Raw genomic sequence first — 27,060 nt, forward strand, 5'->3', positions numbered from 1 at the left:
TGAGGAGTTGCTTTCACTTAGAGTTATTTCCCTAAATGTGTGGCCTCTTTGGTTCATGAATAAGTCAAAAGTTCTGGTCATTTTTAAGATTCTAGGAACATATTTTGAAACTGTGGTACAGAGCATTTTACCAGATGACATCAGGAGGTGCCAGAGTTGGGAGGGAAGTCCCTCTGGAAGTCCCTCCGCCACATACTCAGCAGCAGTTACCCTCACGGAAACTCGTGCGACGAAGCGGAGGTTCTCTGCTGGCGGCCCTGCCACTTGGCCGGCAAGGAAAGGCTGGCCCAAGTTCAGTTGGATGGGGCCTGGACTGTAAGGCACCTGTGAAGAAACCCTCCCTTTGTTAAGTCATCCTGACCCTTTGTGTGGGCCCAGCCTCCCTGGGTGCCCAGCTGGGCCTGAACTGGAATGCAGGCTGCGGTCCCAGAGCCGGCAGCCCCTCTGCTGCCTGGGCCAGGTCACATCCTGGAGGTCCGTGGCCCGTCACACTCACTGCTTCTCCGCCTGGGAGCTTTCAGGTCTGTGTTTTTATTAAGGGCCTAATTAATGTGCGTATCCCGAGGAAGGCAGAGTCTGGGGCCTGGAGGGGGAGGGCTCAGCATTAACTCTGTGCTGACCAGCCTCTGATTTCACCAGGCCCGGCTGGAGGCAGAGAGCTGAGTGTTACGCCTGTTGGAACACGATCTCTGGCTCCTTCATTGATGAGCCTTTCCCGAGCTCTTGCTCTGAGCTGCTCAGAGTAGGTAAAGCAGAAGTATCAGACATGCAGCCCCTGCCCTCAGGGAGCACACAGTCTGGTGGGGAATCAGATGTGTAGCAAAACGAGAAGGGCCTGTGGAAGGCTCTGGAGCCTCGGAGTCTGGCTCTGCAGGTCAGGAAGGCCATTGATGGGGTGTTTGAATACTGGCTAGGCTTTGGAGAGGAGGCTGTGGGGATGGAGAGTATTTCAAATAGGAAACCTGTGGGGACAGGGTGAGAGGAGGGAGGAGGCAGGCATGTGACAGAATGGGTGAACCGTTCTTGGTTTGGGCAGGGAGGGGAAGGTGCAGGGTGAGTTGTGAACATCTTGGATTTCTTTTTTTTCTTTTAATTTTTTAATGTTTATTTTTGAGAGAGAGAGAGGAAGACAGAGTGTGAGGTAGGGAGGTGCAGAAAAGAGAGGGAGACACAGAATCCGAAACGGCCTCTGGATTCTGAGCCTGACGCAGGGCTCCAACTGGCAAACTGTGAGATCATGACCTGAGCCAAATTTGGGTGCTTAACTGACTGAGTTCCCCAGGCGCCCATGAGCACCTTGGATTTCTTAGTTGAAGGTGGACTGGGGTGCCCTTCAGCACGCAGGGAGGCCTATCGGACACCAGAACGAACACGCAGAGCTGTGTGGTAGGAAGGTGGATCTGGCCTTCAGAAGAAGGAGAGATGAGTGGGTTGACTTGGGGGCTGTTGCCTCAGACCAGGTGAGAGCCGGGAATGGGGGGCCCAGGGCCATGGGCTTTGGGAACGGAGGGGAGAGGTCCATTGGAGGCATCTGTGATGGAGAATCAGTGGGCCACGCAGGAGAGCAGGAAGTGCCTGTGAGGGAGGAGCGCCCCCCCACCCCCGCCCTGGAAATTAAGCGGCGTGTGAAGTATATTGATGTATCGCTGGGCATGGAGCAGGTGACCCATACACGCCTCCTGTCCCTGCTGCTGTTTTGGAGATGGGCAGGAGGGCAAGCTTGAGTGAGAACATGAGGAGTTTGGCTCGCTTCCTGTGCGAGGTACCGCAGCTGGAATATCGGGGCAGGAGGAACAGTCAGGGGTGTGACCGCGCAGTGACAGAGGAGGTCATGAATCAGGTGCAAGTGCCAAGGTGAGCTGCATGCAGAAAGGAGGAGGGAGGAGACGAATGGGAAAACTCCTGGAAGGAGATCGGAAGGAGCTCCAGCAACACCAGCGGCTGTAGTCAGCACAGGTTGAGCCCCTACCGCGTGCACTCTGCTGACTTGACCTCACCTTTAAATCATCACACCATTCTCTTTATCTTACAGATAGGGAAACTGAGCCTTGGGCCGTGAGATGTGTCTGTACTCCCTCAGCTGTTACACGCAGTTTTGGGGCATTGCTCCTGGCTGTCCACCTCCACGGTCCCTGGAGGCAGGGGAGGCCCCTGTCCCCAAAGTCGTGTAAAGGGAATCAAGAAGGGAGAATTGCTGAAGAGGAGGTGACCCCAGGGACAGAGATCAAGGGGTGGGGAAGGAAAACGCCTTTTGTTTCCAGGCTGTGAGAAAAGAACAAAACAGAAGATGCAGGTCCAGAGGAAGGGGGTGGAGGGAGCCCTCCTCAGAAGGCCTGGCTCTACCATGTTCCAGATTATCTGAATCGAATGAAGCCGAGAGTGTGGCCAGGATTTGAGAAGAAGGCTGTAATTTCTGAACATGAGTAAGTGAGTTACACAGGGCTAGAATGGCAATAGGGAGGGCCACGTGCGGGGTGGATCTGGGCAGGCAAGATTGTCAACCACGCACCAGCATGTAAAGCCATTTAAGCTCGAGGAGCTGCACGAAGACACAACGGGGTGGAACCATTTGTCTGATTTTTCTGAATCTTCAGAAATGCCTGACTGGGAAAGTCGCCACCCATGCCCGGGACGCCCTGACTACCTCAGTTTGTCTCTTTGGCAGCACAGGTTTATTGCTACCGTAAAGATGTGTGGCTGCCAAGAAAAACCCTCTTCTTCAGCAGGTTGGCCTTGGGGAGGAGGAGCCTTCTGATAGAGCAGATTTTTCGAGATGTTCCCATTGCAGGGCAGGAATTATTGATGCTAAGATCTCTTGATGTTGGTCCATTTAACTCCTGAAGAAGAGGGCCTGTGTGGGAGGATAGGCACCCTTGGAGCATGTCAAGGGACTGGAGACAAGCCAGGACCATACAGCCTGACCCTTCTTCTCATGGAAGCTGTGGGCTGCCAATGGGACATGAGGGCTGGAGCAATAGCAGCCCTAAAATGAAGGGAGGAAATTTGTGAAGGGGCCAAGTATTTAGCCATGTAGTTCAAGAGGAGTCCTTGAATTCTGGATGGTTTGGCTGAATCTTTTCCAAACTGTGGTCCCACACTGCTAGCAAAAATGGATGAACGTAACACATACCATTGTGCAGGTTATGTACCTGGGTGACGCGTCCATTTGGTCTTTAAATCAGTTGACGAGGGCCAATAGTGTTGTGATTTCAGGACTTGACGCTAGCATTGGTAGTTTTTGGCCGTGTGTCAGTGTCGGCAATCTCCCACAGTAGGCTTTTCCATGGAGCACTGCTGCCTGAGGTTGGCAATTCCAGCACGTCTGGAATCTGGAGTCCCATCAGGATAGCGCTACTAAAAATAGGAGGGACTGTCTGCCTCAAGTAAAGTACATTTACCGACATTCTCACTCAGTTTTCACAAAAGCCAAAAGAGATGGACAGGCTATTTATTCTTCCCCTTTTGTGGAGGATGAGGAAACTCACGGCCAGTGTGGCTGAGTCTTTTCTGCCAGGTTGTATAGTAAATAGCAACTGAGCTACAAAGCAAAGCCCAGCTGCTTCTAATCCAGGGCTCTTTCTGCTAAACCATCTGCCTGTCTCGGACTCTTCAAATCATAAGGAAACTGCTGGACTCTTTGGAAACAGGAACTGGGCAAGATCTTCCCAGTTGGTAACATTCTGAGGAAGTGCCCTGAGGGGATTGACCAGCCTGCTCAAACCCACATCCCAGAAGTCACACCCAGCCTATCTGCTGGAGCAGAGACACCCACCGTACTGCCTGCTGCTTCCATAGCATTTTGGAACCGCGCGGTGGCTGGGACCGTGATTTGGGAGTTTCTTCTGGGATCTACAGCTTCGGGTCCAAAGACCAGACAGGACTGGGCTTGGATGAATGCCAAGCTGGGGAGGGAAACTTTGGGAGGCCCGAGACCTGAGAGCTGCCTGGTCAGAGGCTCAAGTGTTTACCGAATGGAAGTTGAGGCACATACCAGACACCGTGTCGAGTACAGGGTCATAGTGCTCTAGGACAAGCCATAGTGTGGTATTCCTGTCATCAGGGAACTCCTTGCTTGGTTAGGGTACCACAGCAGGCTCAGAAAGCAGCAGCATCCAGAACAGACCTTTTAATAGGGTGTAGAGCCTCTGACGTGCGCTGGGGCAGGGATGATTCCAGCTTTTCCAAAGAATATCTTTAAAATATATTAAATGGTGTCCAACCCCTAGAAGACCAGCTGTGCTTTAAGTGTCCGTGGATTAAGTAAACACATACGGCAGGAAGCTACTATGGATAATTTGTATACTTAAGTGAGTTTTTGTTGTGTCCCCCACAATAACACCTACACATAGGAGAAAAGTGGGCATACATGTATGTGAGATGTTTTAGGAATTCTGTGAATCTATAGTGCTAACCGATTTGTGGGTCCCTCGAAATAAGTCCATGCTACCAACTTGCATTTGCGAGTCCACTGGTCTGGAAGTGTTTGCGCACAGAAAACTTGGTAAACTTGCACATCACTGAGGACTAGCAGGACCTTATCTGTGGAAGGCAATAAGCCATTTTCTGTAGAAAATGACCTGTTGAGAAATAATGTGTTCCCATCCCATCGCTACCTCTGTGCACAAGGAAAGGTCTGGTGGCACTTCCAGAGAGTAGCCAGGCCTTTGTGTTCCTGGTGGCCGGTCTTCCTTACTGCCATAGGTCAGTGATCAGCCATTGTGTTGCAGCAAACTGTCCTGTTTCCACAGTCATGGTCCATTGAAGAACTTGAACAGCACTATTTGAGAAAGGAAAGAGATGAAACTGTTTGGTTTTTGTGTCTGAGAAGGGCCCAGCAGGATTCTGTGGCTATGTCCCTGGCTTCTGAGAAGAGGGGCAACAGTGGCAAATTCGTGGGGACCCCAGCCTGCATCTGGGTTGGTTCAGCCCCTCTGAAGTGGGAGAACTCTGGAGAGGTGGCTGCATGGGTCCCTGTTAGGACTTACCAAACATGTGAACCCCCACCCCATAGAGGTATCTGCCTTCAAAGAGACCTCTTGGCCCTGGCAGGGACAAGTAAGCAAGACACTTGACCCTGGGGCAGAGCAGTGGAGCCAGACAGCCACACCCTGTAGTCTAAGGCATCATGATAGGGACCCAGCTAGACAAGGTGAGGGAGCCTGGAGGAAAAGGGATTTTTTTTTTAAATGTTTTATGTATTTCTAGGAGAGAGAGAGAGAGACAGCATGACCAGGGGAGGGTCAGAGAGAGAGGGAGTCACAGACTGAAACAGGCTCCAGGCTCTGAGCTGGCAGTCAGCACAGAGCCCGACGCGGGGCTCGAACCCACAAACCGTGAGATCATGACCTAAGTGAAAGTCGGACGCTTAGCCGACTAAGCCACCCAGGCGCCCCGAGAAGGGATTTTTTTAAAGGAGTGTATAGACTCTCCTCTGCTCCTGGATGAAGATGAGAAGCATGGTAGGGGTCTGTTTCATTGACTTTGAACATCCTGCCTGTCTTGGTATAAGGGGGTTTGAGTTTGTCCTCACTGAATTTGGGAAAACAAAGAAAACCACAGATGTCCTGAGTGTTTCAGGTTTTTAATCCACACCTATCATAGTAAAAGGTAATAGGGCCTTGGTTGGGGGGGGGGGGAAGGTCTCGATACCAAAGCCTCATGATAAGAAATGATCAGAATCTGATTTACAATTTATCGTCATTTTAGAACAAAAATCTCTAATTAGGGATACTAAATACCGCTTGTCCTAGAAGGAAATATGTCTAATGTGAATCCCTTCACATGCATCTGTACACTCCCAGGCCAAGCCCTGAAGGTTCAGGAGCAGCCGTCTCAGAGCTGGTGGTTCAGTGTGAGCAGAGTACTGACCCCAGCACCTCACCCCTTTTCTCCAATTCCTTCCACAAACAACGGGCCAGTCCACGGATTTCAGTTGAGCACATTTCCCAGCGCTGCTTGCGGGCAACCTCCCAAGTCCGTTTATAAAGGTCACCAAAGTTTGTTTTAAATAGCTAGCGTTAACTGTGAATCTGATTCAGTGCTTTTCTCAGTGGAGCTGCCAAGCCACGCTTCCCCAGGACCTGTCTTCCAAGCCACGCCCCCTGGGCTCCGCCTCCTATGCTTCGCGTCAGGGTACCACCCTCTCAAGCCACGCCTCCCCAGGTCCTGTCTCTCAACCTCCTGCCTCCCTGGGCCACGCCTTCCAAGCCCCGCCTCCCTAGGCCACGCCTCCCGGAGGCCTAGCCTCAAAGCATCATTTAGTTGGAGCAACTGATAGCAGTTGCTGCTGTTCTCTGCTCTGTGGTCCCGTATGAATCATCATGCCACTATCGCTAATGCAGATGGGCCCGTAATAACCATCGTCTAGTTGGAAGATTTGCTTCTCATGGAGGGACATATCATCGATGTCCCAGAGTTCTTTTACCTTGTAAAGCAAGCAGGAGAGGGTAAGTAGGCTTGGGATCTTCACTGTGACCAAAACAGTTTGTTTCAAGTAGAAGACGTCATTTTTTCAGTAAGTTGTGGTGACTGAGGTGCATGCAACTGTCAGAGTTCATCAACTGTGCGCCTACAAGCTACATCTTTGATTGAAAGTAAGTTATATCTAAATTTAAAAGGAAACTAATAAATACCAGGATAGGAGGCCAGAGAAGACGACCAGGGGCTCCTGAGAGTTGTTAGTCCTCATGGGAGAAGAAGTGTAAACAGGAAGGAATGAAGAATGCATCATCTCAGCGTGGTAACGAGAAGACATCAAGCAAACCCCAAATGAGTTCTATTCGTAAGAAGGGAGGCAGCTTACTCTTAAAAAATGCCTGTACCTTAAAAAAAAAAGAAAAGAAAAGCTGTAGAAATGATTCAGGTTAAGGAAGCTAGATGTGCCTGGCTGGCTCAGTAGGTGGGATGTGTCACTCTCGAGCTTGGGGTCGTGAGTTCAAGCCCTACACACATTGGGTGTAGGGTTTACTAAAAACAAAATAAATAAAGGAAGTGTAGGAGTCCTGACAACGGAATGCAGTACCTGGTTAGAAAAGACCCTGCCCTGGGGAGGGGAGGAATGCCATACAGTATGAGATCCAGTGATAATTTGAGTATAGACAGTACATTAGGTAAAGTTGCTGTCAATATAGATTATGACACAGATAACTGTACTGTGGCAGGTAAGATAATATCCCTATTCTTAGAAAACACGTACTGAAGCATTGGGGAGTAAAAGACGATTTTGTATCTAACTCTGAAATGGTTCCAAGAATAAGATTATATATGTGTGTATGAAAAAGTATGCACATGTGTACAAAAGAATTTCCTCATTGCTTCCCTTGGGAAAAAGGGTGAAAAAAGTACAAGTGTGGGTCATGCTGGTTCAAAGTTTGTCAAGTTTTCCCAACATTGGCACCTCTAAACAAGAAAGATTTTTATCAGACGCTCTCCTATCAGTAACTTCTGAAAGCCACATCATACCTGTAGCTGGTTCATGAAACCCTTGATTCCGGCCAGGTCAGGTAACTGTTAACCTGGAAGAGGAAAACAGCCCAGGCAAAGTTTATGCATTGGAACAGGGGCATCTGTTCAGTGAGAAGGGAGGGGAGGGAGGAAGGGAGAGAGAGAGAGAGAGAGAGAGAGTTAGAGAAGGGAGGGGAGGGGAGGATGTGGGAGAGAGACGGCAAGAGCACACAAACCTTAAGTTTTACAAATGCAGGAAAATGTTAACAATAGGTAAATCTGGGTAAAGGATATAGAAGGGTGTTCTTCACACAATTTTTCTTTTTTGCACTTTTTTACGAAATTATTTCCAGATAAGCGTGTGTGTGTGTGTGTGCACGCGTGCATGCGTGTGTGTGTGTGTGTGCTTTAACATTGGGGATGAGGGAGCTGGAAGGAATTCCAAGGCCTTTGCAGCATCAGCTGGTGTCCGGAAGGCACTGGCTGAGGGTTCAGATTCGTGGCAGTATTCCACGTGGTGGTAGTCACAATGACCATTATATGTCTTTAATAGTCATAAAAGAATAGCTCTCAAGCAATAAAAGCTAGGTTGCTTATGTTACAAATCTAGGAGACTATTAGAGGATTTCCTTCTGGCTTATTGCTGGGAGGAAAAGGAAAAATGTACAGCTTTTTGTTGACGAGGCATGTTGGAGGTTGGGCGAGTGTTTTCTTTTCAACAGCTATACCTCTAAACAAGTAGAACGTTATCAGGACACACTCCTTCAATCAGTAACTTCGGAAAGCCACATCATACCTTCAGTTGGTTCATGAAAACCTTGACCCCTGGGTCAGGCCACTGTTATTTGGACATAAGCATGACCCAGCTAAAGTGTATATGTTGGGACATTTACATCTGTTCCCTTTCATGCCAGAATTTCCCAGGATGACCCTAGCAGCATTATAGTGGATCTGGGAAAGAAAGGGGTGTCCAGGGACCTTTCAGTGGGCTTCCAAAGACCATAGTGCCTGACCTTGCACTGAGCTCAGTGGACCCTTTGCCGCTAAAAGTGGCTACCACCTCTTCTCACTCCCTGGGGGATCTGTGAAAGTGGATGGGACTCCGCCCCTGCCCACACTGTAGCTGGCTGAGTGCACATGACAACGATTATTATTCTATTCCCCCAAACACCAAAAGAAAATGTAGAATTCTTTTGTTCAAGGATACTTCCCAGGCAGATAGAAGGTGCCCCCTCTACCCCACCTCCTTCTGGGAGAAGTAAAAGACAGCTTGCACCTGACTCTCAAATCTCCCGTTTGGACTCTGGAATGATGAAGATGAATTTTTTTCTCCCAACTTTTCATCTGATAAAGATGGGACTGTTTGGAGAACTTGGAAATTCAATGGTATAAAGAAAGTTATTGCCTCTTTGTCAGCATGTGTAAAACCGAGTTGAGGTGCCACACGCAGGGAATGAAACCCAGGTGGCACAAGCAGGCTTCATTCTCTTTCCTTCCTGGTCATGCCATGCTAGTTCTTCAAGGAGGGAGCGTTGAGAATAAGAGTCTGCTTTATCTGCACCGGGAGTCCTCTCTGGTTGTGCGGCCAAGCTGAGCCGAAGGGTCCATGGCAGGGGAGATGAGCATCAGAGATGGAGCAGGGAGCCAGCTGGAAGGATTAAATGGAAGAGACAGAGTCACTGCTTGCTGGTTACATANAAGACAAGGAGATAGCGGCCCTATGCCCCTGGACTTTGAGGGGCCAATGGCGTCAGGGCTCTCTCCAGCTGTGTCAGGGCACAGCCTAGCCAGGGCTGCAGTGACGGCCTGTTTGGCCCTCCAGCCTATATCCTGCCCCCAACTCACTCATGCCAGGCACCTCAGTCTCAGTAATAATCCGTCCATAACTTGTTCTACTCCTACAGTGTTTACCTGAGCGCTTTATAGGTGTTATCTTATTTATATTTACCTGTTATCTTTTTTCCTCTAAAATGTTTTTCAGCTTTATTAAGATGTAAATAACATTGATATAAATGGCATTGTGTAACTTTAATATACATGTGTATTGTTGAATGGTTACCAAGGTAAGGTTAACTAACATATTCATCATGTCATATAGTTACCATTTGTGTTTGTGTGTGTGTAATGAGAACTCTTAAGTTCCACTCTCTTAGCAACTTTGTACACAATAAATATTGGCCTGTTCTCTTTAAAGATAAGGAACCAGAGGCTGAAAAAAGGTAGCTTACCAAGTTTGAAAAGTTTTTAAATAGTGGGTTCAGGTTTGGAACCAGTATAGTCTGGCTCTAAAGCTCATATGCTTTTTCACCATACTATGCACAAGTACACACACACAGACACACAGACACACACACGCACACACATAGTACATGGGATTTTGCAACCTCTGCTTTAAGAAGGAACTTGGTACAACTCGTCATATTTGATCCTAGACCATCTACAGTCACTGCTGCTTGCAAAGGCTTAGTGATGGTTGACCAGAAACGTCTGGGCATCCTATGCCAATGGTGCTCTATCACCTGGCAGGCATGGTCTCCAATCTGGCTACACATGTTGGCAGGGGCTTTCTGTTGGGACTTCAAAATCTTGGTTTGAGCTGCCAAGGTCAGAAGTTTTGGTAAAAACCAACGGGCCACATGAGTGGAAACTGTCAGTGGGCTGGGCTGGGTCTGGTGCTGGAGAATGGTCAGTCTCTTGACCCCAGGGCATTTGCCATCTTCTCCTCCCTGTCTTTGCAGCCCACCTTGGTTTGGGACCCAGGGCAGTGGCTCTTGGGAAGCCGCCGGTCTATCAGGGGCCTGTGGATTGCATTGCAACCATCGTGCGGACCGAGGGCCTGACAGGGATGTACCGGGGCGTGGGCGCCATGCTGCTGAGGGACATCCCGGGCTACTGCCTCTACTTCATCCCCTATGTCTTCCTGAATGACTGGATCACGCCCGAGGCCTGCACAGGACCCAGCCCCTGTGCCGTGTGGCTGGCAGGTGGCGTGGCAGGTAAGGGCAGCCGTACGGACCCCTGGGCTTGTGCTGATCCCCTGTGGTGGGAAGGCTCAGGAGCCCATCATGCCCTTCTCTGCCCCAGGGAAGAACACAGTTCATCTAGCTACTCATCTAACAAGTGTTTGTTAGGCACCTACTGTATGCCAGACCTAGCCAAACAAAGGAAGGGCTGGGAATAGAGAATGGTCTCCTTCTTTTTTTGCATCTCCTTCCCTCTGGACCTGTGGGAACGGCAAGTCCCTATTTGGGATCATTGAACCTTGGGTCAAAGGATATATTCTCACCATTCCCATTTTGGGTCAGGTACCCTTGAGCTTTGAAAAGGAAATCTGTTATCACGGTTCACCTTTTTTGAATGTCGTCACATGGCAAACCTTTCTAACATGAGAGTTTCTTTAGCTCTGTAAGGGAGGCATCAGTCTCCCCATTTGTCAGATGAGAAAACCGAGGTCCAGAGAGATTAAGTGACCAACCCAAGGGCACACAGCCAGAGCATGCATACAGGATAGCAGGGGCTAGTCGACAGGATCCCATTCAGATCTTTACGTACTCAGTCTGTGACCTGGGATTGGTTTCTTGACCTCGCTTCTCAGAACTCACAGCATTCCTATTTCATTTCGGGTAAAAATCAGTGTTCCCGCAGTGGGGTCAGTCCCTGCAGGGCCAGCCATCTCCTGCCCGTCTGCACTCAGCTCCCGCTCTTGCCCCTGCACTTGCTCTGCTCCCGCCACCCTGGTTTCCTGGCTGCAGGATGACCATGCCTGACCCCTCCCCACCATGAGCCCTTTGCACCTGCTGTTCCTGCTGCCTGGATTTTGCAATAGTGGGTCATCAGGGACTGTGACAAGACCCTTGTGGTGAAGGGTGTGAACGCCCAGTTGAAGAGAGATCGGGAGAGAAGGGGAAGAAGGAAACTGGACGGTCCAAGTACACACGACACTTGTGAGGGGCTTGGTGGTGCTGTAGGGGGGTGGGGATGAGAGGTAGGCAGCTAGAGCCGGAGCAGGGCGTGGAAGCCAACAGAGGGCTGCTCCTCAAGAAGGCTGATAATATGGCATGTGGGATGCTGATGGGAAGGTCTACTAGAAAGAAGAAAATTGTCATTGCTCCTCTGCTTCCTGATTTTCCTCCTCCTCCTCCTCCTCCTCATTAGCTGTGCTCAAAACCCAGCAAACACATAACAAAGCCTGCGCCTGAGCCACCAAACACCAGTGTCCACCCATCTGCCCCCACGTGTCCGAGGCCTGGCCTGAGCCAGTTCCTAGCAAGGGCTTAGTAAGCACTTGCTGACTGAGGACAAACAAGGCCCCATCGACTTTTATTTCTGGTGAGAGCAGGTATGAGGGGCCTGGTGGGCAGACCTCGTTTTCTCATACCCTCACCCATGGGCTAAGGAACCAGGGAAGACGCCAGGGCAGTGCCTGGCCAGACGCCAGCAGAATCAGCTTCGTCATTCTGGCAGGAGTCAAGAGGAAGGGGAGGCCCAGAGGGTTCCCAGAGGGTTCCCAGAGGGTCATGGGCATGGGGCCACGGGGTTGGAGGCTGGGATGGGCAGAGGGCCCAGGGCAGACTAGGGCCGCTTTGGGGAGCTTCTGGGCAGCAAATGCAAAACGTTGCAAACAGCTGCCTTGGACTTTGGCATCAGTTTGTTTTTCTCTTCCTGTCTCAGAATGTGCCAATTTCTGTGTTTATACAATAACCTGGCATTATTTTCCTAGAACCCCTTAAAGTCACACAAGTGCTCAAACTAGGGCACCTGAGCTTCTCTGGCAAGGATGACCCAGGGTTGTGTGATCGTAAGGCTTCTGTTTCAACCCCTGGAAAAGTTACAGGATTTGCAAAGACCAGCCCCTGCTCTTTTCCATGTTTGGCCCGCGCCCTCCCTGGCAAGCAGGTATCTGCGAGAGTGTGTTTAGCTGTATTCAGAGTCACTTCTGAACCCGGGGAGCTGCAGGCCTTCTGCCTCAGGCTTCACTCTGGGCTCTCGCCCTTGGTGTCTTGGAGAGGCGCTGTGGAGCGTTGGTGGGGCCTGTTCCTTTTTCTCCAATATAAGCTGCTACTAAAGGCATCCACTTGGGAAGCTCTGGCTGTGGGCCTGGCAGTGTGCCCAGCCTTTCATGTGCATCCATTTATTTGTCCTCACAGTAATCCCATGAAGATGGGTACTGGTGCCCCATTTTGCAGATGGTGGATGCAAGGCCTGGAGGAAGAGACTTCTGTAAAGTCCCACAGCAAGTGATGAGGGGGGTTCAGGGACACCTTTACAGGTCCCGACTGAGCTCTTCTCTCCTCCCCCAGCGGCATGGGAAGCCTGTTAGTGGTGGGAATGGGCAGGGAGCCATGTCCTCTCCGGATCCTGACCAGCCAGTCCCTGACACTTGTTTGTCGTTCTCTTTACAGGAGCAATTTCTTGGGGGACAGCGACTCCTATGGATGTTGTGAAAAGTCGACTCCAAGCTGATGGGGTTTATTTAAACAAATACAAAGGTGTCCTGGATTGTATCTGCCAGAGTTACCAGAAGGAAGGACTTAAAGTAAGCCCCACAGCAGTCATGTGGTGTCAGTGTCAGTCCCTGGAGGTGCGCCAGACATTTTAGGGGGAGATGAGGTTACAGAGAGGAGAATCAGGAAACCAGGGTGCTCGTGGTTACTGTATCAAGCACTGCTTGAGATCCTCATCTCATCTAGTCCTTGTCCCAGGCTGGTGGAGGAGACAGAGGTTCAGAGAGGACTAGTAACCAACCTGAGGTCGCACAGCCAGTGCACGGCAGAGCCAGGAGCTGGACCCACATCTGTGTGTCACCAAAGCTTCCCTCTCATCAGGGTAGGCTGAGAGCTGCTTCCTCACTCAGCGCTCGGTGCCTCCCCCTCCTCCAGGCTGCAGCCCCAGAGCTACCTAAGTCTTCATGGCTCACAGTGTCTGGTCCCTTGGTCTGTCTTCTGCTCTCTCATCCCACTTGAGTCCATCCACTATCACCTCTGCTGATGGCAGCCTCCATGGAGGCCATGATGGAGACGTAGCCTTGCCTCCCTTCTCTTCTCTCTTTCCTGCACCCAAAGGGCTCATTTAAACCCATGTCCCTTCCAGTCAGCAGACTCAAGTTTAAAGCCATCCTGGCTGCTTATGAGCTTGGGGGGGGGGGGGTGNCTGCCTCCATTTCTCCAAGGATAATCATCCCTACCATGAGCAAGAGGGATATTTGTCAGGGAAATATAAAAAGTGCCTAGCTTCTTGCAAAACACAGAGAGTATATTTAAAAAGAGCTCCTGGTCATTGGCTTTAGTATTAGTAGTTAATGTCACTACTGAGCATTGGGTCTTTACTTCCATGACTGTCACATCCCCAAATATACGCATACATATATGTATATATGTATGTATATATATGTATGCGTATAGATAGGTAGGTAGGTAGCATTTTTTGCTTCAATGGAGTACTGGAACTTCTCTGTAAACCTGGACTTCCACAAAGGCTCTCTTGTCACTAGGTGACTGGCCAAGGCAGTGTTCTCCAGGTGCTCCAGACAGCTACTGAGAGGGTCTGGAGCCAGGTCACACATAGGCTGCTGCAGGTCCCACTGCCTGTACTGGGGTCTGTCTGCCTAGTCCCTGATACACAGATGGATGGGACTCTGGGGTCCCTTGACATGTGGTGCTGGATCCCACGACCCCCTCGGAGGCACCCGTGTCGGTGGATGGATGCCCCATTTTTGTTGCTGAGCTGGGGTCAACACGGGGATGCCTTGTACTGTCCCCCGCGTGATCCTGATGTCACTCTATGTATTTGCCTTTAGGGAGATCTTTACTCTCTAGTGCCATTTCATCTCACCCTCCAGGACTCCTTTGAACATTTCTTGCAGAGTAGGTCTCGTGGTAATGAACTCCCTCAGCTTTTGTTGATCTGGGAATGTCTTAATTTCCCCCTCAATCTTGAAGGATAGTTTTGCTGGAAATAGGATTCTCTATTGACCATTTTTTCTTCTTTTAACACTCTGGATGTGTTGGCCCATCGCCTTTTTGTCTTTCAAGTTTCTGATAAGTAATCTGCTGAGAAACTTACTTAGGATGGTGTGTGTGTAATTAATTCCTTCTATCTTCCTGCTTTCAAAAGTTTGATTATAATGTGTCTTGGTGTGGGTCTCCTTGTTTATTTTGCTTGCTGTTTGTTTGATGTTTATATTCATGTCTTTCATCAAATTTAGGAAGTTTTTAGGAAGTAACTTAGGAAGTTTTTGGTCTTTATTTTTCCAAAAATTCTCTGTCCCTATCTACCTTTGCCTTCTGGGATGTCCACAATGCATATATTGCTTTGTTTGATAGTTTCCCACAGATCCCTTAGGCTCTTTTCACTGTTCATCAGTCTCTTTTCTATTTCTCAAACTCAGTAATTTCTGTTGTCATATTTTAAGTTTGCTGATTCTTTCTTCCGCCTGCTCAAATATACCTTTGAAACCTTGTTTGAATTTTTCATTCCAATTATTGTGTTTTCAGCTACAGGATTTTTATGTTTTTTCCTGGGTTTTCTATTTCATATTGATGTTTCTGTTTTGTTCATATATCATTTTACTGACTTTTCCTGTAGTTCTTCAAGCACCTTGAAGACCATTGGTCTAAAGTCTTTCTCGCATAAACCTGCTATCAGGTCTTTTTCAGGGACCGTTTCTCTTGATTTATTTTTTCTTTTTTTAAATGGACCATACTTTTCTGTTTCCTTTTAGGCCTTGTTATTTTTTACTGAAAACCTGACATTTGAATCTAATAATGTGGTAACTCTCAAAATCAGATTTTCCCCTCCTTCCCTAAGATTTGATGTCCTTTGTTATTATTTTTGTTTATTGTTTTGTTTTTGTGATTGTTGTAGGCTGTCTCTATTGCCAAAGATCAGCCTGAAATGTAAACTTGAGGTCTCCTCGGGTCTTTCCTGAGCCTTTCGCTGGGTATGCACAGTTACTTTCAGATTTTCCCGTACATGCAGTTGCTTTAGACTGTTGTAGTCTTTAATGTCTAGCTCCCAAAGAGGAAAAAGAAAAATGAAGGGGCAGAGGGGCAGCACCAGAAGAGGAAAGGTTTGCATCCATGAAACAGCAATGGCCACCTTTCTGTTTACACATCTGTGATGGGAAACAGCACATATTTGGAGAACAGAGTCCTTATTGCCTACTCTGGCTTCCACAAACTATGTGTAGGTTGGTCCCACAGCATGCCTGCCACAGGTCTGGGGTTGGGGGATAGGTAGCTGCAATCTTGCTAAGAGCTAAAATTGACTGAAATTAACCAGATTTACTGTTCACACCTTCTCCCGGAAGCTGTAAGCATTCACTACACTGTGGAATTAAAAAAAAAGTTACATCAGACAGATTCCATCAGTGCACCTTTTATCTAGGTAGGGAAACAGATGCTGGCATTTCCTATTCTACCACCTTCCTGGAATCCTCACCTCATTTGTCTTTTGTATTATTTTAGCAGATGCACAGTTTGTGATTCAGCCAAGTAGAGAGGGACATGGAGATTCACACAGAATGCTGTTTTATTTGAGATATTTTTGTCTGCTATTAATTATTAATGTTTCAAAACATTCAAATGTGTCAAAATATTAATGATATAATTCTACAAAGTCTATAGAGGCTAACTATATTGCTGATGTTATTTCCTCCCAAAATTAGTGTGCTCTGTCAAAAAAAAAAAGTCCAGGAAGGCATCTGAGGTCAGATTATAGATTTCTTAATCTCAGTAACATTTGGTTCCATTTATATGCAGAGACAAGTTTTAGGTACGGGTAGCAGTATTTAGCCTGATGAACCGTTCATTGACTGAAATTAATTTTTAGATTTTTATCAGTTGGTTTTAAAAATAAATAATCTATGAGCATAGGAAGCTTCAAAAGGTAAAAGAGGATAGACTGTCTAAATGTCCCCCCTTGGTCTTCAGTCTTCTCTCAATGATAATCACTGTTATGAGTTCCTTATAATATATTCCAAAAATAGTCACAGCCAGTGTAAGCATATACGTGGGTAGGTCTATTTATGTATGTTTATATTATGCGTTTGCATATAAACAGAAATCGTAACATGAAGAATACATCCCACACAGCCCTGGACAGTTGGGTTGTCTCACAGTCAGACTCCTGGCAGCAAGAGGAATGACTTCCTGGGGCCCAAGGGATGGCTCCAGTGACAGTTGGCTGTAGCACTGATTCTGTGGAGCACCTACTCCCAAATAGTTTTTGCTGTCACTCACTGAGGCAGGGTAAGCCAGCCTCTGTTCCCATGTTACTATGGAAGAAGAACTCAGTGAAATTAAAGAGTTAGAAAGGAGTAAAAGAATGATGATGGTACCCATATTTGGTACTTCTTCATAACTCACTTAATGACTACCAGTAAAGCAGCCTTTTTGATAGAGGGAATTAGAAATCTAGGACTTTGGGGGCATTCCCAAATCAAAAAGGAAGGCTCTGGAACTTTTGGGTCTATTCTCTGCCTGCTGTGATGATTCTCATGGGCCATGTGGGCCATTGCTCACACTTGGAGAGCTACCATCTGAAACAAGGAAGCCAGAGGAGTGACTTGGTATCTTTCAGTGCACAGAGGGGGCTGTTGTGAGGGGGTCTGTGATAGTGGATTGAGATTGGACAACTAACTCTAAGGAGAGGTGGAGAGGGATATTTGTAGGAAGAGAAGTTTCCTGAGGCACCAGAGTTGGTTGCCCTTTGGTACCACCATCCGGGGACTGGAACCCTTCCTCCATTCTAGGAATTCTTCGCTACCACTACCACCACCAGGCCTCTTTCAGCTCGGAACTGTTTGCTTTTCACAACAAGGAATTTGTTCATTCATTCATGTGTCCATCCATCCATTCATCCATCCACTGATTCATGAGTAAGATTCATAACAGAGTCTCTGGCCCAAGAAAAGCATTTGATATGGGGGGTTCCAAGGTATAGATCCTGGGGTGTCCATGATGTATGTTGGGGTTCCATGGTGTGGATGCTGAGGGTTCTGAGGTATAGATGCTGGAGGTTCTGAGGTATAGATGATAAGTTCCAAAGTAAACCACAGATAGCCCAGCTCTCGCTGCCCTGACTGGGATTATTAATGGGGGTACAGACAAATTGTGGGTGGTTAGTGTGAGAAGTGCTGTGATGGCAGAGATGCTGAGTGCACAGAAGACAATAGGCCACAGTCCAGCTTTGGGTGCCCCTGGGACGGCTGCTAGAGATGCAGCCAGGGTTGAGGAACGTTCCAGCAGAGGGAGAAGATACTCAGTGGTGGGAAAGAGCTGGCTCCTTAGAGGAATGATAGGCTGTTAAGCTCCCCAGAATGCCAGGTATAAGAGGCGGCTCAGAAAAAGTGCAGGGCCAGAGCAAAAGGGTCTTGGCGTGCCAGAAAGTGGCGTAGACTTGACCCTGGGCAGTGTGGAGTTATTGAGGCTTCATGAGGAAAGACTCATTCTGGTGGTTTTGTATTCTGAAAGCTTGGGATAAAAGCCAGCAGGCCCATGCTTTGCCATCTTTGGCCTTACAGCAGAGCAGGCCATGGCTGCTGGAGGGAGGTCCCGTCTGTATGTCTGAAGAGTCCATGGTTTCCTCAGGGCCTAGCACTGTGGGGGAGGAGATCCCCACATTCCAAGCTGGGCCCTGCCTGGCTCAGCCTCACAGAGCAGAGTCAAGCCCAGGCCCACAGGGGAGTGTCTGTGGTACCCAGCATGGAATTTTCCTCCTGGAGCTTGAGCCAGTTCCTTGCTGTTATTCAGTCACTCTGGGTGAGCTTGGGGAATTCCAGAAAGGTTAGACATCAGACAGCAGCACTGATGCTACAAGGTTCTGCTTACTCCGTGCCTGCATCACTCCAGGGTTCGGCTGAGCTGCTTGCTCACCTCCGGGGATGCTTGTCCATCAGCTCCCTTCTCTGTGAAGGTCAAGGCTTCCCCCAAGTTCACAGAAGCCATGCTCTCCCCTCCACAACCAAGCTTGCAGGCTGCCATGGAATGCCAAGGTGCAGGTGCCTCTCCTGCAGAAAGACATCCTGACATCATGTCCAATGGCAGTGGCCTGTACCTACCCTGACCCCACAGTGCCTGAAATATAAAAGGGCTGGATTTCTACTTTCATAAAATTACAGTACCAGTTCTATTTATTATAGTTAATAAATGTACAGGAGTCCGATAACAGGTTTATATCATAGGCTTGACAGTTCTTGGGTCATTTATGCTTGAGTAGGGTTTTCTTTAGATGTGTTGTCTAGGGAAGATGTTGAAGGACCACTCCTGCCCACCCCACACCTCGCCAGAGCCCTTATCTGTTCTCATCACATTCTAGATTGTATTGTAATTATTCCCAAATGGGGCCTATCTCCCCCCCAACCCCTGGATGTTTTAAACTGGGCAAGGGCTAGAACCACATCACACTGATAAGCTTCTACCCAGCACTCAGCAGGAAGATTCAGGGAGCAAGTAAAGTGTCTTATCATATTCCCTAGGGATAGAATACAAATACGGTGTTCTTGTATTAAAGGCTGAGTTAAGCAGCTCATCAGTATAGGCCAGTACTCCTCCCTACTCGTACTAATGATCTAAGATTGAGTGCCACCCTGTATAAAGATGGCTACTGATGATGATGATGATGATGGTGATGATGATGATGGAGAGAGTCAACAGTTAATGAGTGTTCACTCCATGGCTGGTACTGTACAGGTGCTTTAAAAGCATCATCTCATTAATTCCCCCAACGACCATATCAGGTCAATAGTATTATTACCCCCATTTTATAGCTGGGAAGTTGAGTTTCAGAGGCTTTGCGACTTGCCCAAGCAACAAAGCTATTAAATGGCAAAGCCATGTCTTGACTTCATCCCTACAGTCTGATAAGTATGGCCTGAGTTCTTCCCCACTCTTTCCACTTGGGGGACGTCCTGTCAAAATGGTCGGTCATGACTGGGTGCCCTGTCTACCATTGTAGAGTGAGTGGAGTGGAGATCTCAGATTTCCAGGTTCCAGAGAATTGTGTGTGTGTGTGTGGGGGGGGGGGGCGGGGGGGAGAGGAGGTTTGCATCCATGAGACATAGCAATTAAACAAGTGTATATGGGTGTTCATGGTCAAGTTTGTCCACACTATTTAGTTGTATGTGTGGCAGGCTTGGGGGGAGAAGCCCCATCAGAGGTGATGTGGGTTGAGACAGGGGCATGACTAGGCCTCCAGAGTGGTTTCAGCTTGCAAGGGCCCTTTGGGCTCTGTGGGGTCCAGCCAGGACAAGCGGGCAGCATCCCCAGCCCTTTCTCTGCACCTCAGTGGTGGCCCCAGGTAGTTCTGGACCCTCTATGATAACCCTCTGTGCCAAAGGTGTTTTTCAGAGGCATCACGGTGAACGCTGTGCGTGGCTTCCCCATGAGTGCCGCCATGTTCCTTGGGTATGAGCTCTCGCTGCAGGCGCTTCGCGGGGACCACGCCGTGACCAGCCCCTGAGCGCCAGGTCAGTGTGCCTCCCTCCCAGCCCGTTGCACCTCCTTGGAGCTTCACACTCTCTTCTTTGCCATGAACATGTCGTGACTTTCTGAAACATCCCTGTCATTTGGTTCCTCTCTGATCCGTGTTAGTGCTGGGGCTGCCATGGCCAACCTTCTTGTCATCAAAAAGCCTTTCTGAGGGGCGCCTGGGTGGCTTAGTCGGTTAAGCGTCCGACTTTCGCTCAGGTCATGATCTCGCNGAAAAGCCTTTCTGAAAGGCCCACCTGTGGCTGGTGGTGAGCTGGGTGCTTGGTTACTGAGATGGGCACAGAATTTCCCTGTTTATAGTCAGCTCCGCCATCTGTTTTCCTGTCTAGCGGCTTCAGCAGCCCTTGAAGAGAAGTGTGTTTCACTTTACTACACACATTCAGTGGCCCACACCCAGAAGTGAGGACTTAAATCAGTGTCCACCCTCTGTCACAGGGCACCATCTCTTCGTCTCCCTACTGAACTCACATTGTGAGTCTGAGAGCCACCACTGGGCTCCCAAAGCCCTGGAGGGCAGCCTCTGCCCTCGTTCCCCACCTCCCCCCTCTTTCTCTCTCCTGCTTTCATTGCAGAAAGATCCCTGAAGCCCAAGGAATCTAAAGAAAGAAACCTGAGTAAGTGACTCCCTTAGTCAAATCCCCATTTCCCTTCAGGTAAAGCATGAGTCCTTAACTCATCATCACCAGCATCCTAAAATAACTTGCCTCTGGGTCTTTGCACATGCTGTCCCTGCCTGACGCCCTCTTGTCACACCCTCCCTCTTGTCCTTGGCTTTACCAACTCTTCTTTGTCATCCGGGCTTTGGTCTAGAAGTGTCTTCCTCCAGGAAGCCTGCCCTGATGCCTCAGCTAAGATGAGTTGTGCCTGCTGTAGGCTCTCCCCCACAGCCCCTGCTCAGCCCCTACCACATCCCCTTGCATCATAACTGCTGATGACTTTCCTCACTCCTCAGCCAGCGCGAACGTGCCAGGAACGCTGCCTCTCTTTCTCCATCTCTGTATCGCTGGTGCCTCACACGGAGCCTGACACACAGATGGCCCCTCAGAAGCGTCATTGAGAAGACGGACAGTCAACTGCCAATATCACCTCAGCTCCTCCCCTTCTTCTCCCTGTTTCTCCTTCTCGGGCTCCACACTGGTGTCTTGCACAGCTGAGAAGTCAAAGTGGGAGGGGTCACTGAATTTTCTAGCCAACATGAAACCATTTTGCTTCAGCCTTGGCGACTGCAAATTCTCTCAAGAAGGATGGCATTTGCCAGAAAGATCTAGCAATCCTCCCTGCTGCCTTCCCTGGGCCATCGGAGGCCTGCTAGCGTGCGTGGATGGGGCCAGACCCTAGGCCCAGGGGAAAGATGTGATGGATCAGGCGGACGAGATTGAGGCCAGGACAAGCTTTAGAATGCTGGCCTCAGTCAGATGCTGTAGTTTGTAACTAAAGCACCCACATTCACAGCTCTCCTGGCTTCAGGCTCTTTCTCTCTCACACACAAAAGGAAAAGGGTAGTAACACATTTTGCATAATTAAATGTCTTCAGTGAAGCACTACTGTCCTTGGGTTTTGTCCAGGGCAAGGAAGTGGAAAGCTCTGGTTCTTAAAGCTGTGCTCAGATATTAGCCACTCCCTGCTTTGAACAGGTGAAAATGGCTGTCCAAAAAGAAAAAAAAAAAAAAAACTATCATAAAATCAGTGCTTCTTTATAGCAGGAAAAAAAAGGAAATCCTAGCAAACAGAACAAAAGAAAATACCTATTTGCTGCAATATTTTATTGCTCATTCTTACCATTTAATAGTTCAGGACTGTTTCTCCATGTCATTAAATATTCAGCAGCAAGGTGGTTTTTGTGCCAAGACCTGGCAGATCCCAGGGTGCCTGGACGCTTGCCCGAGCTGCCACGCCTGATGACTTGTGACCGCCCTGGTGGTTGGCCACTTCGGGAGGAAGGAAGAAGTTTCTAGCAAGCCAAATTCTGATTGTCCTGGATTTAGCCTTTCAGAGCAGCGGCCACCCTGTTTGGAAGCCCCCCCCTTTCTGGAAGTACTCTCACGGCATAAGAGGCACAGATGCGTATCGGTCTTGCCTCTGCTGGAGTGAGACATGGGCTGTGGCTCCCGGGTGGAAGAAGGGGGTTCCCAGCAACTTTTCTGGAGCTGCATCTTGAACAAGCCTTCAGTGTGTTTCAGCTTGCTGCTCTAACCTAAAAACACCAAGGTCCTGTATCAGGCCCTGGATTTGAATTTGCCAAGTAGCTCTGAGATCATAGGCAGGTCATCCTCTAGGCAGCAGTAGCATCTACTCTTTGAAGACTTGGACATCAGTGGCTGCCTTGTGGTCTATGAGGGGGCAGAATGACAGGTGGTGTATGTTGGAGGGCCGCAGAGTCATACGGTCCCTAAACGGTGGCACGAGATTGCCTGTCTCGAGTCCCTGGGTACAGGTGGAGGGATGGCATGGAATGGTTTCCAGTGTCTACACTACATCGGAGCAACATCCAAGCCACAGCACGTACAGCCTCCTTCCCACAAGCAGGGGCAGGGGCAGAGCTTTCCCTCAGGCCCCACCAACTCCCGTGGAGGAGGAACGCTTACTTTCACTTATCTTCTCCATTATTTCTCCCCCAGATAACACACACGAGTGAACCTAGGGCCACGGCAAATCCAGTAAATGGCACATGAGGTCATTGTTTGGGATGTAGCTAGTTTGATCCGTTCACAGGGAGATATCAGACTCAGACAACATGAGAAAGATGACCCTTGGTGGTAGCAGCGGGGTCCCCCCCCCCCGTCAGAAAGTCAGCTGTTAGGTTTGTTGGAAGCCCATGGATACAGCTGGGCCGTGCCCACTGACCCACCAGGATGCCCTATCCCAGAAGCTTCCTGGAATACTGCTTGCCTGCCTCCTGCCCTGACCTTCTCGCTCCATAACTCATTGATCTACCTTCAAATCCTGGAAAACCCATTTTCCTGGAAAGATACATTCTTCCTATAATACCTCTTTTTGAACATTTACAGATGACCTCAGACCACCTCCTAGCCCTTCACATCTGTCCTCATGGTGATGTCCTGCCAACTCTTGCTTCATATACAGTTTTCTCAGTGGGTTGTTGACCCTTAGATTCTGCTAACTGATAACTTGGGTTTGATGAAAGCCTTATTTTCGTCCTTTTCCCCAGGGCCAGCGTCCCCTGGCCAGAGCTGGTGTCATCTGACCACAGCCTTATTTCGCTACAGGTTGGTCCTGAAGGCATGGCGTCTCTAGAACCCTCAGTAGTGAACTTACTGAAGAGAAAGAAGGTCTCCCCTTCGCCCATGCTGTGGGTCAGGTGGGCCCTCAGCCCTCTGCCCTGACCTCAGAATCCCTTCTTTCCTGAGGACGCTGCTCCTGATCTCCCGGCCGGGGCCACTCAGCTGCTGCCTGGGAGGGAACTGTTGGACCATAGACTGACCACCAGCTATTTCTGATCCACATTGGCCTGAATACAAAGCAGGATAAAAATCACCGCTCTCCCTGCACCAGCTGTTATACTCGCTGGGAGTTCACGGGGGAGCTCAATTGTCTCCATGTTTCCAAATAAAAACACTGGAAACCTCTTCAGGTCATTTCTCAATCAGATGCTTCTCCCTGGCTTCTGCGGGACACTGGCCACCCTCGTTCTTCCCTCTGTTTAGATCCCTGTGGATGGTGCTGGCCCAAAGAGCCTGCTCCATGCAGGTAAGAGGAGAAACCAAGGATGGCAGTCGTGCTTCTCTATGTCCAGCTGCCTCCGGGGGAGGGGAGGCAAGGAGGGCGCCCTGGAGGGAGAGGACGCCCTGCAAGAGCCTCCCCACCTGACTCCCGAGGCCGGTGACGTCGGGGCACTTGGGAGTGGCATTCGTGAGCGTGCTGGGATAGGCATTCTCTGCGCCCTGTTTTCACACGGAGAATAAAACAAAATAAAATACTTCGTCCGCAGTGCAGTTTCCAGAATGGTTTCATTATTCTACGTGTTCTCTCTTACTAGGACCATGTGGGAAGGCCCTGGCTCTCTCCAGGCCTTATTTTCACACGGAGAACAAAACAAAACAAAACACTTTGTCCACAGCCTGCTTTCCAGAATGGTTTCATTATTCTAAATGTTCTCTGCACTGGAACCATGTGGGAAGGCCATTGCTCTTTTGCTGTCCTGTGGCATGTGTCCATGACGCCTCTCTCATTTTTGTGCCTGAAACGGGCATCCTTACTCCATCATAGGACCTTTTCCTGAGGAGCCGAATGCCACTTCAGAATCTTCCACTTAGAGCCCTGGGCAGCCACCAACACCCAGTCACAACTAGCATACAGATTAACCTACTTGCCATTCTTAGCGTAAATCCCAGTGGGGAAAATATCCTTGGATTCTTTTTCTTTCGCCTTTGAAAGTGTCTTCCTTGATTTCTCTGTTCCCTCCCACTGCTCTTCAAAAAAAAATCAGTCTCCCAAAGGTTCTGTTGGCTGGTGAACTGCAGAATCACCACTTGGTGGCAGCAGAGGTCAACAGAACCATCCACAGTAGGTCAGCTTCCGGTGGCTTGTGAGCATGGCCCTCAGTGGTTAGGGCGTCTGAACCCCATGACGCTTCTCTTCCTGTTTTCTGGATCTCGCCATTTCCCTTGCTGTGGTCCTTTTTCTTCTCTGTGGTGGAACGAACCTCAGACTAGGGAGAAATATACTTTAGGTCCCAGGTCCAGTCTGTCACTGGCTACCTTCCTTCATGATCCTGGCAAACTTTTGCCTGCTCTGGGCCTCAGTTATCTCATCTGTAAAGTGGGAGAATTAACAATGGGTCCCCGTTATTTACCTTCCAGGCCTTGAGTAAGAATCAAATGAAAACATAGTTTTGTAAAACAAAAACAAGCAGGAGAGACGGCAGGGAAGGGGAACGCTTGTGTGATTTTTCTGGTTTCCGGTTTTGACCTGCGTTCTTGCATGGGAATCTGGCTTGTTTGTAACACAGGGTGGCTGCAGCAGTGTTCTGTGGGCCTCGTTTCTGCAGCTGAAACCTGAGAGCTCCAGATGCCTGGCCTCTAGGCCTTTGGACGTCCAAATGGACATCCATTGCACACGTGTGGGGCAGGATGGCTACAGACACTGCTGTGGGTCTTCTCGTGCCTGGGGTTTCTGATAAATCTGTGATGTGCGCCCCCCTCAGGGTGCTGACTTCCACTGCCCTTTGCTACCAGGCGCCCGTCGAAGGGGTTTCCAGGAAATGTTTGGTCCAGAAAGAGTCCAGGCCACGAGTTCCTGGGAGCTAGAACAAGCATCTGGAAAATTGCTGCTCCTCTTCTCTGGCTAAGAGTGGGAGGGGCCAGCCTGCTCTGGGGTCAGTCATGCCAGGACCCAACCCCCACTCCTGTGGCTCCTGCCTCCCAGCAGCGCAGACCAGGTAGGTCTCTCCCTCCACATCCATGTATTCTGAACACTCCCCTGCGCTTACTTCCGTGTTGAATCCGGGACCTGCACTCACCGCATGCTTGGCTGGTGTCGGCTGAATGATTCCACCACACCCTCATGTGTACAACAAATAAATAGAGCTTTTTATGTTTTTTCTTAAGGTTTAGTTTTTTCCAGGCCTCCATTCTATCAAGAAATAATTTTGCCATTTTCACGGAAAACGCCGAAGCTCCCGCGTTAAGGGCAGTTGTTCAGGATTTTCACCTTTTTGTCCCTCTCCTTGGGATGGTTTTAGATTTGGGGGACTTGGAGTATAGAGAGAGGCTCCTGGCTCTTGGGAGGTGCTCCACCTTATGCTGGTGCTCTTCGGGGCACGTCCTGGGCATGGCCTTCCCTCCACAGAGACTTCTGTGGAAGCCTCCTTATACTTCTCTGGTCCTGGCCCAAGGGTCCATGCATGCCTTATCTTTCAAACGTCTGGCCTTCCTCTGGCCTGTGGGAAAGTCTTGGCTTCTCCGTCAGAACTCAGGGGCCTATCGTAGGCCCACCTTTGGGGCCTCTCTATGCCACACCATGTGTTAGATGGCAGGAGGCATTCTCTTTTCAGACTGCTATCTCCTAGGACAAGTAATCCAGAAGCCCTCCATCCTCAGGTCCTCACCTGTCCCCAGAGTCCTGCCGCCAACATTCCATGGCTCTGCTGTGGGCACAGCACTCACCAGTGTCTGCTGTCATCCTCTGCTCTCCAGCATCTGTCTCATACTTGCTTGTGATACAAATACTCCACAAATAGAAGAGAAAGGCAGCTCCTCCACCCGGCCCAGGGTATCCATGAAAAGTGCCCAGCCAGCGCCACACTCAGTGGGGAAGGCTGGATGCTTTCCCACTAAGATCAGGAAGAAGACAAGGATGTGTGCTCTTGCCACTTTTATTCAACATCGTATGGAGGTTGTAGCCAGGGCCTTTAAGCATGAAATGAAATAAAAGGCATCGAAATTGGAAAAGGGGAACTAAACCACCTTCTGTGCAGATGATATGGTTTTGAACCTAGAAACCCCAAGGAAGCCAATGAAAAAATATTGAAACCAATAAACATACAAGATCAATGACAGAAATCAACTGTACATCTATGCCCTAACAATAAACATTTCAAAAATGAAATTAAGAAAACAATTCCAGTGACGATACTACTTGGAGGATGAAATATCTAGGCATATTTTAACAGAAGAAATGTAAGACTTACACACTGGAAACTACAAAGCGTTGTTAAAAAGATTTTAAAGATCTAGGTAAATGGAAAAGTATTCTATGTAATGGGCCAGAAGACTAAATATTGTTAAGTTATCAAGACTCCCTACATTGTTCTACAGATGTAAGTTAATGCTTTTTAAAATCCCAGCTGGATTTTTTGGGGGGCGAAAGCAAGTGCAGAAAGGTAATCCTAAAATTCATATGGAAATGCAAAGGACCCAGAATAGCTGAAATGATCTTGATAAAGAATAAAATTGGAAGACCCATACTTGTGATCAAGACAGTGTAGTGCTGGCATTAAGATAGATGTGAAGACCAATGGGATACAAGGGAGAATCCGGAAAGAAACCCTTAGATTTATGATCATTGATTTTTCCCAAGGGTGCCAAGACAATTCAATTGAATCATCTTTTCAACGAGTAGTACATCCACATACCAAAAAAAAAAAAAAAAAAAAAAAAGTGAGCCCTTT

General features: G+C 48.9%; 1 protein-coding gene across 5 annotated transcripts in view; it reads left to right on the plus strand.

The window, feature by feature from the left end:
- SLC25A48 (solute carrier family 25 member 48) overlaps positions 1–27,060 on the plus strand; it is a 48,365-nt gene that overhangs the window by 19,137 nt on the left and 2,168 nt on the right. Inside the window, exons 5-9 of one of the 5 annotated variants that reach the window (XM_077768929.1) lie at positions 10,182–10,439; positions 12,846–12,979; positions 19,780–19,909; positions 20,504–20,545; positions 23,159–23,879. In XM_077768929.1, coding sequence (XP_077625055.1) covers positions 10,182–10,439; positions 12,846–12,979; positions 19,780–19,902 — 515 coding nt within the window. In that variant the 3' untranslated portion in view covers positions 19,903–19,909; positions 20,504–20,545; positions 23,159–23,879. Of the gene's footprint in view, positions 1–10,181; positions 10,440–12,845; positions 12,980–19,779; positions 19,910–20,503; positions 20,546–20,883; positions 20,949–23,158; positions 23,880–25,126; positions 25,218–27,060 lie in introns of those variants that run through there. The other 4 variants (XM_077768930.1, XM_077768928.1, XM_077768931.1 and 1 more) reach the window with 4 other exon arrangements.

This window comes from Crocuta crocuta, unplaced genomic scaffold, assembly GCF_008692635.1.
Source record: "Crocuta crocuta isolate KB4526 unplaced genomic scaffold, BGI_CrCroc_1.0 scaffold64, whole genome shotgun sequence".
Taxonomy (NCBI): domain Eukaryota; kingdom Metazoa; phylum Chordata; class Mammalia; order Carnivora; family Hyaenidae; genus Crocuta; species Crocuta crocuta.